The sequence below is a fragment of the Lissotriton helveticus genome, chromosome 12 (assembly GCF_964261635.1).
Source record: "Lissotriton helveticus chromosome 12, aLisHel1.1, whole genome shotgun sequence".
Taxonomy (NCBI): Eukaryota; Metazoa; Chordata; class Amphibia; order Caudata; family Salamandridae; genus Lissotriton; species Lissotriton helveticus.
This window is the reverse complement of record NC_136073.1, coordinates 652486919-652504849: the sequence shown is the minus strand read 5'-3', so window position 1 is coordinate 652504849 and position 17931 is coordinate 652486919. Positions and strand designations below refer to the sequence as shown.

At 51.5% G+C, this 17931-nt stretch overlaps 1 protein-coding gene across 1 annotated transcript in view; it reads left to right on the top strand.

Moving 5' to 3' along the window:
* LOC144799580 (C-signal-like) overlaps window positions 1–17931 on the top strand; it is a 166830-nt gene that overhangs the window by 90327 nt on the left and 58572 nt on the right. Inside the window, exon 5 of the mRNA XM_078670954.1 lies at window positions 12482–12592. Coding sequence (XP_078527080.1) covers window positions 12482–12592 — 111 coding nt within the window. The remainder of the gene's footprint in view (window positions 1–12481; window positions 12593–17931) is intronic.

The window sequence follows — 17931 nt, the reverse complement described above, 5'->3', positions numbered from 1 at the left end:
TCTATGTTACCCTGTGTTTCTGTGTACAAGGTGGGTACGGAGTTCCTCTGTGATAGTATGTTAGGATGGTTGGAGCATGAAAAGGTAGTAGGGTCACTGGAGGACCACTATTGTGTGAGGGGAGGAGAGTGAATTCACCTTGTTGGAACTAGGGCTCTCACACACCCAGCAAGCTAGGTGTCATGCTTCATCATTTGAGCCTGCCCCTCGTCGGGTCGGTGCTGCAATCTTTGACGGGCACCCGGAACCGGGGCTCTTTATCGGGGATCTTTTGTTCCTGCCGGTGGGTGCAGTAGGGGTGAGGGGCCTAGCCTGTGTAGATGTAAGGAAAATGTGAGTTAAAATAGGTCAGTTAGTCCTAACCAATATTTATTCTGACGGTAAACTGCCTAATTAAAAGGTGGAGAGGGGATAAAAACTAGTTGTAATGTGTCTAGTGGTATATGCCCGGCTCTCAAGTGATCAACATGTTTCGTGTCTCAAAAGTCAAACTGCTAGGACACTTTTTCAGGATCAAAGTCACACTATCTACACTACAAAGTAAGTGGAATGTACATACCCCGTACTCTCATGGTAGACCTGGAAGTGGGACAAAAATAAGTGGGGGGAACATGTTAAAATCACACATTAATAAGCATATTGTCTCTAAGTAAACCCTTACTGTCCAACGATGATTGTGCTCGTGAAAGGACCTTAACTTAAATACTGTGTCACACATAGAATCACAGTGAGAAACAAGTGTAGATCAAAGTGGAGTATGCTCAATATTTAAAACATACTCTACTCGTGTCACCCATTCGCAAGGTTAAAACACTAATTTGTAAAAATAGTAATAATGGTAATCAGGACATTGTAGGACTCGCCTATACTGCCCGCAAAAATTGTTTGCTTCAGTAGCCGGTGGTTAGAGGACACCGGTTGGGTCCTAATGGGGAGAAAAGGAAGTAACGGTCGAGCTCTGTTAATAAGCCACCATAATGAGCCAGGGAAGGTATATGGTGGTAGCCAAAGTGTAATCACTATAGCGGTAAATGCACAAATGTAAGGCTGTCCAATAAGTGGCCTCACCCCACCGAGGATCCAACCTAGTGATCTGGGCTGAGGGCGGTGTGAGAAGTTGGCCTGATATATGATGTTCACTATTCTAGTGAGCACCTTGCACCAGTCCAAACAACCCTTATGGTGATGGTTGTAAAGTCAACCTTATAGACCAGCTATCTTAGTGGTAGCATGGACAAAGCAGTCTTAGGCTAAACTCAAGAGGGCATGTGAAGCCAGCTGTTTTACCAAATGGAATCCCTGTAATTCCAAATGAAAGGACACCACACAGGTTATATATGTAAAATATATATGTATTTATTACTAAATTAATCCTCTGAACTCTTTATGAGGTCAGAGGCACAAGCACATAACAAGAGACTTAATCAACATACAATAAGTTGCACAAAATACAGTAATGCCCTAGGGGCACTTCAAACCATATACTAAAATAGTGGTATAAGAAACATGTCACGAACAAAGGATAGGTCTAGGACCTGGAGAATCGCTGGGGCTACGCTGTACTACCAAAGGATAGGGAGCAGGAGACCCACGGGATGCGTGTGCAGTGTCTTTACACACACACGAGTTACCATAGAGTTAAAATGGGAATGAAAGAATTGGAAACTAGTTCTTTGAGTTCACTTCCGGATTGACTAGGAGAAAGCTACTGGAAACTAGGACACTAGGATAGTCAATACCCAAAGGAGTACCGAAATACTCGCGTTACCTCACCCACAGAAAGCAGGTGCATAGGTGTCAACGTGTGTCGGGTTTCGGCGCTGAATCCTATGGAGCCTTGAAGAAAGATGCTGCGGGCGCCCAGGAGAGAAGTGTCCGGTTGGATCCAAGGGCGGATCGAGGATGAAGAGTACCTGAAAGCAGAGGGGACAGAGTCTGGGTCACTAGCCAGTGACCAGGAAGGAACCAGGCGATGTCGCGAAGCAATCGGGTGATGTCGTGAAGCTTGTCTCTACAGCCACGTGGACCAGGAGGTGTCGAGGACGACCAGGCGCTGGATACGGACTGTCCCATGAAGGCTCTCGCTGTCGGCGGTGTCACCTTCAGGATTGGAGTCAACAAGCCTTGGCAAAGGCAACCCACGCAGGAATCAAAGGTGGCTTACGGATCAGACCAACAAGGTCTGACGGGCTTCTCCTTTTCAGGGAAGCAGGGGCCAGTCTGGAGCAACCAGACCAGCAGTGTAAATTCAAAGGTTCGTCATCACAGAGGCCACTAGCCAACGGGCAAGTGACTGGACAGACGCGTTGAGCAGGAAAATGCAGAAGGGCCCCACGCAGAACTCGTGGAGGGCTGGTCTTCGGTGCAGTTGGTGCTCGGGGCTGGGGCTTCTCAATCCCCAATGCACAACTTCGAGGGTTCCTCAGAAGTTGCACGGAAAGCAGTTCGCTGGCTCTCCAAGATGGCCGGTCCCACGTCTCTCGTCGCCTCCATGGGTCTCAGCTCTGCTGTGACTGTGGATCAGGCTGTTGGAAGTCTGGAAGGCCGGGTCTTGTCAGGCTCTGTGCTCGGGCTCCGGCGGGAGCGTCGACAAAGCAAACCGTTGACCGCTTGATGGTGCTTACACAGGGTGGTCACTCCTTGACCACAAGGGAGATTCTTCAGTCTTCTATCTTCAAGTAGAACATCGAAGGTCCAGAGTTTCGTTTCAAGTTTCAGTCAGGATAAATCTAAAGTCTTGGGACTCAGCTCCTACCTATATACCAAATTTAGGGGCTGGATCTCCTATGGGTGGGACCAGGGAAGGGGGTGGTTACACCCCTTTCCCTTAGTCCAGTTTTGCGCCAGAGCTGGGGCTGGAGTGCCCCAGCACCGGTTTGAACCGGACTATGCATGGGACACCTTGTGTGCCCCAGGCAGTGTCTCATTTCATTCAGCCCTCCCTGCCCCAATATACTATGGCCTGTCTGGGGTGGTGCTAGCACCTCTCAAGACAGGAAACCTATTGTCCAAGCCTCCCTCGCTGGAAGTACTCCCAGCAGCAGGAGGTCAGACTTGTGTCTGTGGCAGCAGCATCCATTTTGTGATGCTGAGGCTCTGGTTAACTTTAACCGGGATTAGTAGGAACAACATGTCTTTTCCCCCTAGAAGGGTGGAATGCTACCCCCGTCGCCAGAACTGGTGAGGGGGGTAGTATTCCAAAGCGTATGACACCTTACACAACATGTTTTGATAAAGCCAAACCAAAGTTAGCATTTAACCGCGAGGTTCATAATGCGCTTAAGAGTATATGGTATGGCTATATCCTAGAACAGCTATAAGGACATGGTTCCGAAAGCTTTAGACAGGCTCAGCTCATGCAAGAGCCTCATCTCACATAAAACCAAGCACGCTGCCTCCAGGATTGTTAGGGCCTGCCATAGGAGTGATTTATAGGTGTATATGTGTCTAGACATAAGGTTAGATATAGGAATACTATATCTAAGCAAGGGGTGATTACTCAACCTTGCCCCAGCTGAGTGATCAGCCAGTTGTGTCAGTTTGGATGGCCAGTCAGGGGTGGCATAATTCATGCTGCAGCCTCTGGTGGCCTTGGATGCACCTAGGCCCTGGGTACCTATGGTACACTATACAGGGGCTCATAAGGTGATCCAATATCTAATTTTCCGTCTGGACTCGTGTCATGCTTTTGCTGCTTTGCCTCGTGTTGCTGTCTGTTACGTCACTCCCCTGCCCCTCGTAAATTAGCTCCGCCTTTGTATTCTGTGCCTTAAACTCTGTTGCTGCTCCTATTGTATTTTATCTGATCACTGTACTCACTGTTCCGTCGCTCCCCGGCCCCTTGTAATTTAGCTCCGCCTTTTGTATTTTGTGCCCTAAACTCTGTTGCTGTTCCTATTGTATTTTGTCTTTCACTGTACTCACTGTACTTGCCCTATTCCCCTGACCCACCCCGCTCCCTGCCGCTGCTCCCCCGCGGCCCCACCCACGCTCCCTCCGCATCTCCTCACCGCTCCTCCCCCACTCGCCACCCCGCTCCCGCCTCCCAGCTGCCCCTTCCTCGCTCCGCCACCCCCACTCTCCATTATGGCAGAGTGCATGCGTACGCGCAGCGGGCGCGCCGATTGTGCGCCGAAGGCGCGCCAAAGGCAAGCCCGTCTGCGCCCGTCCGCGCCTGGACAGCGCCCAGTGCCAGGACCCCTGGCCCCCACCGACGCAAGACGACCCGACAGACCTACGACGCCGCCGCCCTCAACGCCGGCCGGAACCCCCCCTGCTGCCGGGCCGCCCCGAAACGCATTCACGGACCCTTCACCTGCAGAACCTGCAAGTTCACCTGCCTCCGAACCTGCATCGCACCCGCCAAGCCAAACACCAGCAGCAACCTAATGTGCATCCTGCTCAACACCCGCTCCGTCCACAGACACGCCGTGGAACTCTGGAACCTGCTAGACACAACATCACCAGACGTCGCCTTCCTCACGGAAACCTGGAAGAACGCCTCCTCAGCCCCCGACATCGCCATCGCCATCCCGGACGGGTACAAGATCATCAGGAGGGACCGCGTCAACCAGACCGGAGGAGGCATCGCCATCGTCCACAAGAACACCATCCGCATCACGACCGACTCCAACGACACCTTCGCCGCCGCCTAGCACCTCCACTTCCAGATTCACACCGACCCAAAGATGACCCTCAGAGGCACCTTCATCTACAGACCCCCGGGACCACGCACACAATTCAGCGAAGACATCACGGACTTCATCAGCCCACACGCCCTCCCCTCCGCCGACTACATCCTCCTAGGGGACCTCAACTTCCACCTGGAGAACAACAAGAACCGCAACACCGCCGCCCTGCTGGACAACCTCGCCAACCTCGGACTCAAGCAACTGGTCAACACCCCCACCCACTACGCCGGCCACACGCTTGATCCCGTCTTCTCATCCAGCAAGCACATCACCTTCAGCCACTCCACCGGACTCCACTGGACCGACCACAGCTGCGTCCACTTCAGCTTCAGAAAACCACAACCCACCACCACCCGCAACAGGTTCCTCACAGAAGCTGGAGCAAGATCACCGCCGACCAGCTCACCATCTCCCTCAGCCAGAACCCACCCACCAGCACAACGGACCCCAACGAAGCAGCCCTCAACTTCACCCAGTGGCTGACCGCCTGCGCCAACGAACTCGCACCACTGAAGAACCCTCCCAGCAGACCCAGAAGCAAGAAGGCCCCCTAGTTTACCGACGAACTCAAGGACTCCAAGAAGACCTGCCGCACCCTCGAGAAAGCCTGGCTCCTCGACCAGACCACTGACAACATGACCGCCCTCAAACACGCCACCCGCAAGCACCACCAGCTCATCCGCACCACCAAGAAGAAATCACTGAAGGAACGACTGGACAACGCCCACGACAGCAAGGAACTCTTCACCATCGTCAAGGAGTTCTCCAACCCCAGCACCGGCAACAACGACATCACTCCCTCACAAGATCTCTGTGACTCTCTCGCCTCGTTCTTCCACCGCAAGATTGCCGACATCCACAACAGTTTCGGCGCACCACCCACACACCCAACCGTCGAACCAACGCCCCCCCACCGCACCTGGACCACGGTGACCACCAAAGACACAGCCCGCACGATGAACACCATTCACTCCGGATCCCCGACTGACCCCCTTCCCCCACCACGTCTTCAACAAGGCCAACTCCACCATCGCACCCCAACTCCGAGACGTCATCAACACCTCCCTCGACACCGCCACCTTCCCGGAGAGCTGGAAGCATGCCGAGCTCAGCGCCCTACTGAAGAAACCAACCGCGGACCCCACCGACCTCAAAAACTTCCGCCCCATCTCGCTCCTTCCTTTTCCTGCCAAAGTCATCGAGAAGATCGTCAACAGACAGCTTGCCGCCTTCCTCGAGACGAACGGATCCCTCGACCCCTCGCAGTCCGGTTTCAGAGCCAACCACAGCACCGAGACCGCCCTCATCGCAGCAACCGACGACATCTGAACCCTGCTCGACAACGGGAAACAGCGGCACTCATCCTCCTGGACCTCTCCGCAGCGTTCGACACTGTCTGCCACCGCACCCTAATAAGCGCCTCAGCAACATCGGCATCCAAGAGAAGGCACTAGAGTGGATCGTCTCGTACCTCGTCGGAAGAACACAGAAAGTCCGCCTCCCCCCATTTCGATCCGAGGCCACCGAAGTCATCTGCGGCGTTCCGCAAGGATCATCACTCAGCCCCACCCTCTTCAACGTCTACATGAGACCTCTTGCCGCCATCGCACGCCAACACAACCTCAACATCATCTCCTACCCAGCTGATCCTCTCCCTCACCAGAGACCCCGACACCGCCAGAACCAGCCTGCACGAAGGGATGAAAGACGTCGCTGAGTGGATGAAGAACAGCCGCCTGAAACTGAACTCAGACAAGACGGAAGTCCTCATCCTGGGACCATCGCCCTCCGCCTGGGACGACTCCTGGTGGCCCCCAGCCCTGGGCATCGCTCCCAAGCCAACAGACCACGCACGCAACCTGGGCTTCATCCTGGACTCCTCCCTCTCGATGACCAGACAAGTCAACGCCGTCTCCTCATCATGCTTTCACACCCTACGCATGCTTCGCAAGATCTTCCGATGGATCCCAACCGAAACCAGGAAGACGGTCACACAGGCCCTCGTCACCAGCCGATTGGACTACGGAAACACCCTCTACGCCGCAACCACAGCCAAGCTACAGAAAAGACTCCAACGCATCCGGAACGCCTCCGCCCGACTCATCCTGGACATCCCCCGACGCAGCCACATCTCCGGCCACCTGAGAGACCTGCACTGGCTCCCCGTCAACAAGAGGATCACGTTCAGGCTCCTCACCCGCGCACACAAGTCTCTCCACGACCTGGGCCCCAAGTACCTCAACGACCGCCTGACCTTCTACACGCCCACCCGCCAGCTACGGTCTACTAGCCTCGCCCTCGCCGCCGTACCACGCATCCGAAGAGCAACCGCCGGAGGCAGATCCTTCTCCTACCTGGCGGCCAAGACATGGAACTCCCTCCCCATCCACCTTCGGCTGACCCAGGACCATCTCGCCTTCAGGAGACAACTCAAGACCTGGCTGTTCGAGCAGTAGCGGACCCCCTCCCCCAAGCGCCTTGAGGCCCTTCCGGGTGAGTAGCGCGCTATACAAATGTTATGATTGATTGATTGATTGAATTGGGTATGTACCTAAAGTACATGGAGTCCATTTTACAGTGAGAGCAGATAGCCAGGGGCCTTGATTAGGAGGATCCCACGCCAACTAAGTCGAAAACCAGCTAAACACTAGGCAAAAAATCTGGGGTAACCATAGTCAGGTATCCACCTTCCTACAGGTGGCGCTAACCCCCTGCCATGAGTGCACTGCCGTGGCGCCTCCGGGGAAGCCAGAGCACGCCCAGTCAGTGCACCAGAGCAGAGTATATGGCAGCGCTTCCCAACTCAGTACACCATGAGCGGTATCCCAGGTAGGTATACCCTACACACAGAAAGAGCCCAGAGCTTTGGTCAATCACCTCTACAGTATGAAAATCGAGAACACTCAGCAGCATGTGTAACGCTCTAAGGCGTTCGACCTACCCTGCCGCCGACACTGGGATGGTGATGGGACTTCGGCGGCTGGTCTTAATGTAGTGCTGTGAACCAATGGTGTGACAAAGTCACGTGTGTGGCGAAACGGAAATAAAAAGGGAGTATCATTAGGCATTTTAGAAGTGACGGCGCAGTGGCGGACATCTTGCAGAGGAGTGTGTTACTACGGATCGTAGATCGTATTTATAAACCGTAAGTGCCTAGTATCTCCACAGGAACTAATCTGTGTTAGAGATTATGTAGCTGGTAAATAACCTCCACGTTTTATGTCTAGGCAGTAAAAGCACTATTTCCTAGATAAATGGCAGTAAGTCTGTAACATTGCTAACCAGGTTAACTCGGTGAGGATCAAAGCGATTAATCCGCCCACACGGCGGGTAGTGGTATGGTGGATGGGGGACAAACTACAATGGGGTTATGTACTCCAATGGGGGCTGTATGTATAAGCACTCCTTAACTGTGGTAGCCACTAAAAACCTCTTGTGTCGAGTCAACCCCGCTAGTTGATGGTGGCGTAGTGGAGGAGGGAGTGTCTATTACAGGATGGTCAGGGTATTGAGATGATCTAAGAGAGCCCTCAATAATTGTGGTGGCTATTGTGACAAATCATGCTATGAGTCATATTGCACGAAGGGTCACTCATTGTGTAAATGCATTCATCACGCTGGTATATATAACTTAGTTCAACACGCCCCAAGGAATGTCCTTGTTGAGGCCGGTGGTGTGTGTGGACAGTCTGTGGACCCATCTCTGTTCTGCTCTGAACAGTGCAGCTTTAGTGATGACTGGGAAGACTTCTAGTATCGTCCCACATAGATTGTCAGGGGAGTGTGGTGTTTCTTTGTAGTGAGTGTACAGTTTTGTCGTGACTCTCTGACAGCGGATGTTACTTTTTGCCTGGTGATCCTTGTCTTAATGGGTCGCATCATCATACCTATATACTTCATGCCGCAAGGGTACGTCATCATGTAAATGCACTGCTTGGTATTGCAATTAGTGTGCCTCTTTTGGGTCCATCTGAAGTTAGGTTGCAGGGATATTTCTTTGTATACGGTGGTTAGCGGGCATACAACGCATGAACCACAAGGGTAGTATCCAGTCACTGATGGCAGACCCCACAAAGTCCTCTGTGTGTCGGTGTTGTGCTTCTTCGGTCTGGTATGTACCAATGTGTTCTTTAGGTTGCGTGTTCTTTTATACGCGAACCTGGGTTTGGGAAGTTGTAAATCCCCTGTGTTTAAAATCTAATCTGCCAGTGTTTTAGGATTATCTTTTTAATTCTGGCAGAATCTGGGGTGAAGTATGTAACACATGTAAGGTTGTCAGTGGATGGTTTAGGATGTGCCTCAAGTAACGCCTTCTTGGGTTATTCCTAGCTCTTCCATGAGTCTCTGACTTGTTTCTCAGGGTAGCCTCTATCCTTGAGGTTAGACGCCAAGGTGTTGGCCTCTGTTCTGTAGTCAGCAATTGATGTACAATTGCGCCTAATTCGTAAAAACTGGCCGACTGGCAGGTTATCCATCAGTGCTCTAGGGTGATGACTGGTGTATAAAAGTATGCTATTCCGGTCAGTCTTTTTTTTGTACAAAGAGGTTTTAAGACTCCCTGTCGTGAGTGTGATATTTATATCTAGAAATGGAATAGAAGTGTCTGAGATTATATGGGAGAATCTGAGGTAATCATTTAATTCATTGATCCACCTCACAAATTCTTCACAGTTTGTGTCCCATGCCAGAAAATCAGGATGTCATCGATGAAACGTTTCCACAGATTTAGGTTTTTATGGTACGGATTGTCGGTATTGAAGATGTTGTCTTGTTCGAAGGCTGCCATGTAAATACAAAGCGATACCAAAGGGGATGATGGACGGAGCGTTTGAGCAAATCAAACACTCGACCCCACTCAATTGATCTGGGTTTAACCCATCATCATTCTTTAGCTCACTCCACCACCCCAGTTCAGACATGGCCATATGCAAATCAGTCTGACCCTGTGCCTCATGGGAACAGTCCAGCCTGAACTGCCAAGCCATGTCTTCCCTGGACCGGAAACGAGCATCTTGGGACCGGTTTCGGGTTCATAACCCTCATCAGCCAGGCTATCTTGAATCCAGTGGCAAAGTGAGCAAGGGACCCACGTCTGGGCATACCCTGCCAATTTAGGGCGAACAAAGCGATACCAAAGGGGATGATGGACGGAGCGTTTGAGCAAATCAAACACTCACCCCCATTCAACTGATCTGGGTTTAATAAATCATCATTCTTTAGCTCACTCCACCACCCCAGTTCAGACATGGCCATATGCAAATCAGTCTGACCCTGTGCCTCATGGGAACAGTCCAGCCCATCCTGGATCTCATGATTTTGCGAATGTGCACCTTTCCTTTCCCACTAGATCTTAGCAGTCTGGTCGGTACATTGGGAGTGAGAAAGCCATGCAAATACGAAGGCCCCTTATTCTGTAAAATCCAAAGACTCACACATATGGCCTTAAACTTCACTCTCTCCCTGAAGGGAAGCCAGTGCAGTAAGACTAGTGGTCTTTTGGCTGAAGCTCTCTTCGGTAGCATAAGAACTAACCTCGCTGAGGGAACGATGTGCCAATCTTTTCCACACAGTCTGGTTGCTACGTCGTCATCTAGCTCCGTTGAGATTCAGACAATGAGTAGTTGTCGAGCATCGCAGAGCTTCGTCATTAAACCGCACAGGCTGTGGATCTGCTGTTGTCGAACAGCCTCTGCACTGGCATTGAAGGGCAATGCGCCGGTTCCTATTGGTGCCAAGGTGACAATGTGTTGGTTTTGTAGCAAAACAGCTTCAGAACCCATTTCTGAGGTCCAGAACTGGAGGGGCACCTCATAAAGGGTAGGACTCTCAGACAGCAGAGTCCATTAGCAGAGTTAGGAGAAGTCTTTGGTGTCCCTAAGACTTCAGAAAACAGGAGGCAAGCCAACCAGCTCTTGGAGCGCACTTGGAGGGAAGGCAGAGTCCAGCTCTCCTTCACCGAAGTCCAAGAGAAGCAGGCAGCAGGGCAACATGCTGAAAAGCAGTCCAGTTGAATTTTAAGCAGCACATTAGTCCTTCTGGCAGAGGTTCAGTTTAAGATCTAGAAGGGTCTGATTTGAAGGGATCAGTAACCCAGTACTCATACCCAAAAGTGCCTTTGACGTGAGGGGTGACTTCAAAGCAGTTCTCTGAAGTGCACACAGATCCCCTTGACCCTAGTCCTGTCTGCCAGGCTATCTGTGTGTGTGTGTGTGTGTGTGTGGGGGGGGTGGATCAGTCCTTTGTGTGGTGTATTGCCACTACCATTTGAATTATAAGTGTGAGACCCTGCCCAGGAAGGGCCATCAGAATGCAGATTTCTGTAGATGGGTACCCAGCTACACCTAGCCTTCCTGTGTTTGTGGCTGTCTGGAGGGAATGCACATAGTATAGCTGTCACCCAGCCCGGACATGTATTGGAGAAAGGATGTCAGGCACACAGAGCAGTAAGTGCAGAGAAATGTCCACTTTTTAAAAGTGGCATTTCTAAACTAGAAATGTTAAATTCAGCTTCATCAGTAAGGAGGATTTATCATTACCATTCCAAAGATATGAACAATGAAAAAGCTACTCCTTTCTACTCCTTTCTGATCAGTAATTACAGCTTAAAAGTGTATTAAGGAAGTCTCAATACTGACCCATGTGAGGGGTAGGCCTTGCAGTAGAGAAAAACAAATGTGGGTGTTTGCCTCTAAAAGGATATGTAAAAATCAAACATACATGTTCTCCCTTGTACTTACAGGGCAACCTGCCCTTAGGGTTACTTAGGGCCTTCATTAGGGGTGACTTGTATGTAATAAAAGGGGAGTCTAAGGCTTGGCAAGTGGTTTTAAATGCCAAGTCGAAGTGACAGAAAACAGCACACACAGGCACTGCAGCCACAGACCTGTAATAGGTTTGAAAGGCTACTTATGTGGATGGTACAATCATTGCAGCATGTCTACTAATAGCATTTGAAGTACAGGCCCTGGGTATATGATATACCACTTTACAAAGGACTTAACAGCACAACAAATATGCCAATCCGGTATACGCCAATGTCCTCCTATTGAGGGGAGAAGCACATGCACTTTGCCTCTGGTTGGCAGTGGTAAAGTGCACAGAATCCTACGGTCAACAAAAAGAATCAGCAATAACGGGAGGTAAAAGAAAAAATGTCTGAGGAAACACCACCCTAAGGATGACCGGTCTAACACGGTTATGCTTTTCTGAAGTTTTATTCTTTGATTCTTTCTGTATCATAGCCGCCCCAGCAATACACAGCATAATGACATTTAGAAATGTAATTTAAGGTAGTTGGTGTTTGTTTGTATGCATCAGAGTTGGTAACACTGACACTAATCAAAAAAGCCAAGGAAATGAGGATGCACACAACCAAAGGAGAACTTGTTGTCAAACATCTCTTTATTAAGGTTTTCAAACTTCTGAAGAGGATTATTAACACTTTGATTTGATTTGATCTGATGTCATCTGGAGTGATAGTGGCATCTGTGATTAAAGAGTTTAAAAAGAAGCAGTTTTTTTTACAGTTCTGTAGTCTGCAGGAAGCAGTCATATTTTAGGTGCACAGGTAATATTGGCATTGGAGCATGCTCAAACAATGGCACATGTTAAGATCTCGGGTAAATCTCAGTGGAATGACAGGTGTCATGGTCTACAAGGACGTTTCTGTGATTAATCTTGGATTGACTTTGTCACGTGTGGATGAAATGTGAAGTTTTAGGAATGCATTTCTTAGTTTAGCTCTTGGGCCTGTTTAACATGTCTTATCATTGTTTCCTTTTTCCCTGCAGGCTGCTCTGAACATGCTCACACAGTGCCAGTCATTGGGATACAAATCGGATGGCATCCTGTGCACCGCCATCCATCCTGGTTGGGTCCAGACTGATCTCGGTGGATCAGAGGTAGGTACAAACATGCAATCCAGTGGCTTTTCTACTGATAAGGTGTCTGACAAACTAATCTCACAAAATCCTTCCAGGGTCTTACAACCAGCATTCCATATTTTAAAAGCTAGTGTTTAATACCCATTGTAGTCACCATCATCGTCACAGGTTGTCTGCCCTATGGAGCCATAACATTTTTTTAAACAATATTCATGCTCTGCACCTCTCTAATGGACAGGGCCCTATGTGGACCAATCTCCCTCAGGAAGAACCGGACATAATTATGTTGAAGGAGTCCACGCTGTACTCGAGAACTCTTTACCTGCCAGTATGCAAAGGAGCAATCAGAGCTGGGAAGTGGCCATTGGGCAACAAGTCAACGCAATAAAAAGACCATAGAAAAGCAAGAGTTAAAAAACAAATACACCAGAAACAATAACTCTGATCTTCAGCACCACTGACAACAAGCATTGGAAATGCAATAGGTCTCGCATTAGGAAAGTTTGACTTTTTTTATTTATGTGTTGGTTTTGAAAATAGCAAAATTAATAGCTTTGTCAGTTACAATGTCAATAGTTTTAACTTTCGCAAATGTGACACCTATAGCATTTGTAATGCAATGTGTGTTGGATTTACGTGACTTAGATGTATTGATATTACAAATAACAATGGCTTTTAATTTTGTGAATAATTATTACTTAAATAAAATGTATTGTAATTTATAATGGCAATAGCTTAAACGTGTGTAAATATCTTTTGTGAAGGTTATGTTCAGTGTATTTTATTGTGACGAAAATCCAAGAACCTTGCATTTGCACCTCCACACACACAGAGCGACATACACACACACACACACACACACACACACACATATAGATGTGGTGGTGGTGGATCTGGGGGATATGGTGGTGGTGGATGTGGTGGTGGTGGTGATGGTGGATGTGGTGGTGATGGGGGTGGATGCGGTGGTGGTGGTGGATGTGGGGGTGGATGTGGTGGTGGTGGATGTGGTGGTGGTGGATGTGGTGGTGGTGGATGTGGTGGATGTGATGGATGTGGTGGATGTGGTGATGGTGGATGTGGTGGATGTGGTGGTGGAAATGATGGTGGTGGGTGTGGTGGATGTGGTGGTGGAGAATGCGGTGGTGGATGAGGTGGTGGATGTGGTGGATGGGGTGGTGGTGGATGCGGTGGTGGTGGATGTGGTGGTGGTGGATGTGGTGGTGGATGTGGTGGTGGTGGATGTGGTGGTGGATGTGGTGGTGGAGGTGGTGGTGGATGCGGTGGTGGATGTGGTGGTGGATGCGGTGGATGTGGTGGTGGACGTGGTGGGTGTGGTGGTGGGTGTGGTGGTGGATGTGGTAGGTGTGGTGGATGTGGTGGTGGATGCAGTGGTGGTGCATGTGGTGGATGCGGTGGTGGTGCATGTGGTGGATGTGGCGGTGGATGTCATGGTGGATGTCGAGGTGATGGTGGATGTGGTGGTGGATGTGGTGGTGGATGTGGTGGTGGATGTGGTGGTGGATGTGGTGGATGTGGTGGATGCGGTGGTGGTGGTGGATGCGGTGGTGGTGAAAGTGGTGGTGGATGTGTTGGAGGATGTGGTGGAGGATGTGGTGGAGGATGTGGTGGAGGATGTGGTGGTGGTGGATGTGGTGGTGGTGGATGTGGTGGTGGTGGATGTGGTGGTGGTGGATGTGGTGGTGGTGGATGCGGTGGTGGATGCGGTGGTGGATGCGGTGGTGGATGCGGTGGTGGATGCGGTGGTGCATGTGGTGGTGGTGCATGTGGTGGTGGTGCATGTGGTGGTGGTGCATGTGGTGGTGGTGGATGTGGTGGTGCATGTGGTGGTGGTGGATGTGGTGGTGGATGCGGTGGTGCATGTGGTGGATGTGGTGGTGGTGGATGCGGTGGTGCATGTGGTGGATGTGGTGGTGGTGGATGTGGTGGTGGATGTGGCGGTGGATGTCATGGTGGATGTGGAGGTGATGGTGGATGTGGAGGTGGATGTGGTGGTGGATGCGGTGGTGGTGGATGTGGTGATGGTGGATGCGGTGGATGCGGTGGTGGTGGCGGTGGTGGATGGGGTGGTGGGTGTGGTGGATGTAGTGGTGGTGGGTGTGGTGGATGTGGTGGTGGATGTGGCGGTGGATGTGGCGGTGGATGTGGATGTGGCAGTGGATGTGGCGGTGGATGTGGCAGTGGAGGTGATGGTGGATGTGGTGGTGGAGGTGATGGTGGAGGTGGTGGTGGAGGTGATGGTGGATGTGGTGGTGGATGCGGTGGTGGATGCGGTGGTGGTGGATGCGGTGGTGGATGTGGTGGTGGTGGATGTGGTGGTGGATGTGGTGGTGGTGGTGGGTCTGGTGGAAGTGGTGGTGGATGTGGTGGTGGATGTGGTGGTGGATGTGGTGGTGGATGTGGTGGTGGATGTGGTGGTGGATGTGGTGGTGGTGGATGCGGTGGTGGATGTGGTGGTGGATGTGGTGGTGGTGGATGTGGTGGTGGATGTGGCGGTGGATGTGGTGGTGGATGCGATGGTGGATGTGGCGGTGGAGGTGGTGGATGCGGTGGTGGTGGATGTGGTGGTGGATGCGGTGGTGGATGCAGTGGTGGATGCGGTGGTGGTGGATGCGGTGGTGGTGGATGCGGTGGTGGTGGATGCGGTGGTGGTGGATGTGGTGGTGGTGGATGCGGTGGTGGTGGATGTGGCGGTGGATGTCATGGTGGATGTGGAGGTGATGGTGGATGTGGTGGTGGATGCGGTGGTGGTGGATGCGGTGGATGTGGTGATGGTGGATGCGGTGGATGCGGTGGTGGTGGCGGTGGTGGATGGGGTGGTGGTGGTGGTGGTGGATGTGGCGGTGGATGTGGCGGTGGATGTGGCGGTGGATGTGGCGGTGGATGTGGCAGTGGATGTGGCGGTGGATGTGGCGGTGGATGTGGCGGTGGATGTGGCAGTGGAGGTGATGGTGGAGGTGGCGGTGGAGGTGATGGTGGATGTGGTGGTGGAGGTGATGGTGGATGTGGTGGTGGATGTGGTGGTGGATGTGGCGGTGGTGGATGTGGTGGTGATGGTGGATGTGGTGGTGATGGTGGATGTGGTGGTGATGGTGGATGTGGTGGTGATGGTGGATGTGGTGGTGATGGTGGATGTGGTGGTGGTGGATGTGGTGGTGGTGGATGTGGTGGTGGTGGATGCAGCAAACACATGCACACTCAACACTGCACACTTTCAAGGCTGATGCAACGGTGTACACAATGTCACCTCTTCCACTGCACAACTGGACAGTCAGTGTACAGAACCGCCTTCAAATAAAACCCATTTGCACCTCGAAAACAAGTCCATCTCCTCCCGTTTCAGCTGGCTCTTGGAAGAGGCACAAAGGAGAGGGGATAAGGAAGGGGTAGGGCAGGAGGCTTTAGCAAGCGCGGCCACACGAAAGCTAAAAGTGAAAGTTTATTTCACTGCACTTGTGACTCCTCTCCCCCATAGCCACCTAACCTTACATTTAAGACCATACAGTGGAGTAACTGTTATATTTTAATGGCATTTCCCCATGTGCGTACCGGTAACCACCGGCTCAAATTATGCCCCTCTCCAGGTGCCTGCGTTACGCCCCTGGGTTAACAGAACCCCAAAAGCCTGGAGTGTAGACACAAAAAAACCTCAAATAAGTTGTAAAAGAAGAGACACACGGTAAACAGCGTAAATTCGTAAAGGCAAGGACGGGGCAGTAAAGGCAGCGTAGGCAGAAAAAAAGAGAGAGATGGGGGGGGGGCAGAGTGTGAAGGGAGCATGGGTCCGAGAGAAGGAGTGGGTAAGGGAGGAGAAGGTGTTGGAAGGGAAGAAGTAACAGGGAGAGAAGAGCCGATGAAGAGGGGAGAGCATGTGTGTTAGGGGGAGTGTAAGAGGTAAAGCATGTGGGAGATACCTTGGAGGGTAGGACATTGTTAAAGGGTGAGGAAGGTGGGAGGAAGCAAGCGAGTACAATGGATGGAAGGCTTGGGCTGTGTGTGAGGGGGTCGTCGAATGACAAGTCAGGGAGATGAGGCAGAGGGAGGAGATGGGAAGGGAAAGCCGGAAAGATGGGACTAAACAGGTATAAATGTGAGAGGACGAAGAGGAGTCCGACAGGTGAAGGAGCAGGGAAAGCGAGTGAAAGTGTGGAGAGCCTGCGTGAGAGGGTGTAGTGTTAGAGAGTAGGGAAGAGTAGAAGTGCAGACGTGGAGAGTTGAGGCGTGGGGGGTAGCAGTTTGTGGTACAGAGCAATTTGCGCAGTTGGTTAGGAATTAACAAGCTCTTGGCACTGCTGTGGGGGGCATGGCGGGAGCGCATTGCTCCAAATGGTGGGTTGTGACGTGGCTGTTGTTGTGCTGAAACAGTTTCACCGACCAGAGACTTGGAGACCAGAGTTCGAGCCTAGGCGTTGGCTCAACGTTAATCTCCTAAACTAAAAATTTAAATACACAAATCACTGGAATCGACTAATTAAATAAAAAAAATAAAATAACAGCGATCTCGAAGTGTTGGGGTTAGGGGGAGACGAAGTAAACAAGCATTGGCCGTGAAAGAGACAGGCCTTGAAAGTGCGGCCTTGAGACTTGGTAAAAGCTTGCGAGAATGAGAACAAAACAAGGAGAGCGAGGGATAGAGAGGAGGCGGGGCGGGGAGCAGAGCCGGGGAAGTACATGCGAGTCATGGCCTGCGGCCGTGAATAAGTGACGGATCGGGGCCGGAGTGGTGCCGAAGGGTGTGAAGGAGGGGGGTGGGCGGGGAGCGTAGGGATGGCTCAGGCTTGGGCCGAAGTAATGACAAAGGGTGTGAAGGATGGGGGTGGGTGGGGAGCGTAGGGACGGCTCAGAGGCCTGAGGCAGGGCGCACCATATGGAGAGGGAGGGGGGTGGCAGTGGGATGGTGATTGATGGGTGGGGCAGTGCTGGGGAAGCCTTTGATGTGGCCTGGCGGCCGTGGAGAAAGTGCCCTGAAGAAATGCGACACGGCAGACAGGGGAGGGGGCGGAGCGGGGGTGTGGGAGGAGTGCGGCTGAGGGAAAAGACATCCAGGCGGCTGGGGGCATGTGCACGCGCTTTTAATGTCAATGCGCATGCGCATTGAGCTTGAATTTCACGGGCACTGCAAGGAATCGCCACGATTCCTTGCAAGTTGGTTAAAGACTGTTTAAGCCCCAATAGTCTCGCAAGCTCGATGCGCGTGCGCATCGACAGGCGAGACCTAAAAATGTGCTTGTGGGTAAATCACCCTCAGGTGACTACACTTTGCCTAGGATTACCTTTTTCCGCCAACCCATCATATTCTAGCTTCTGTAATATGGACCACGCCCCCACAAATGTTT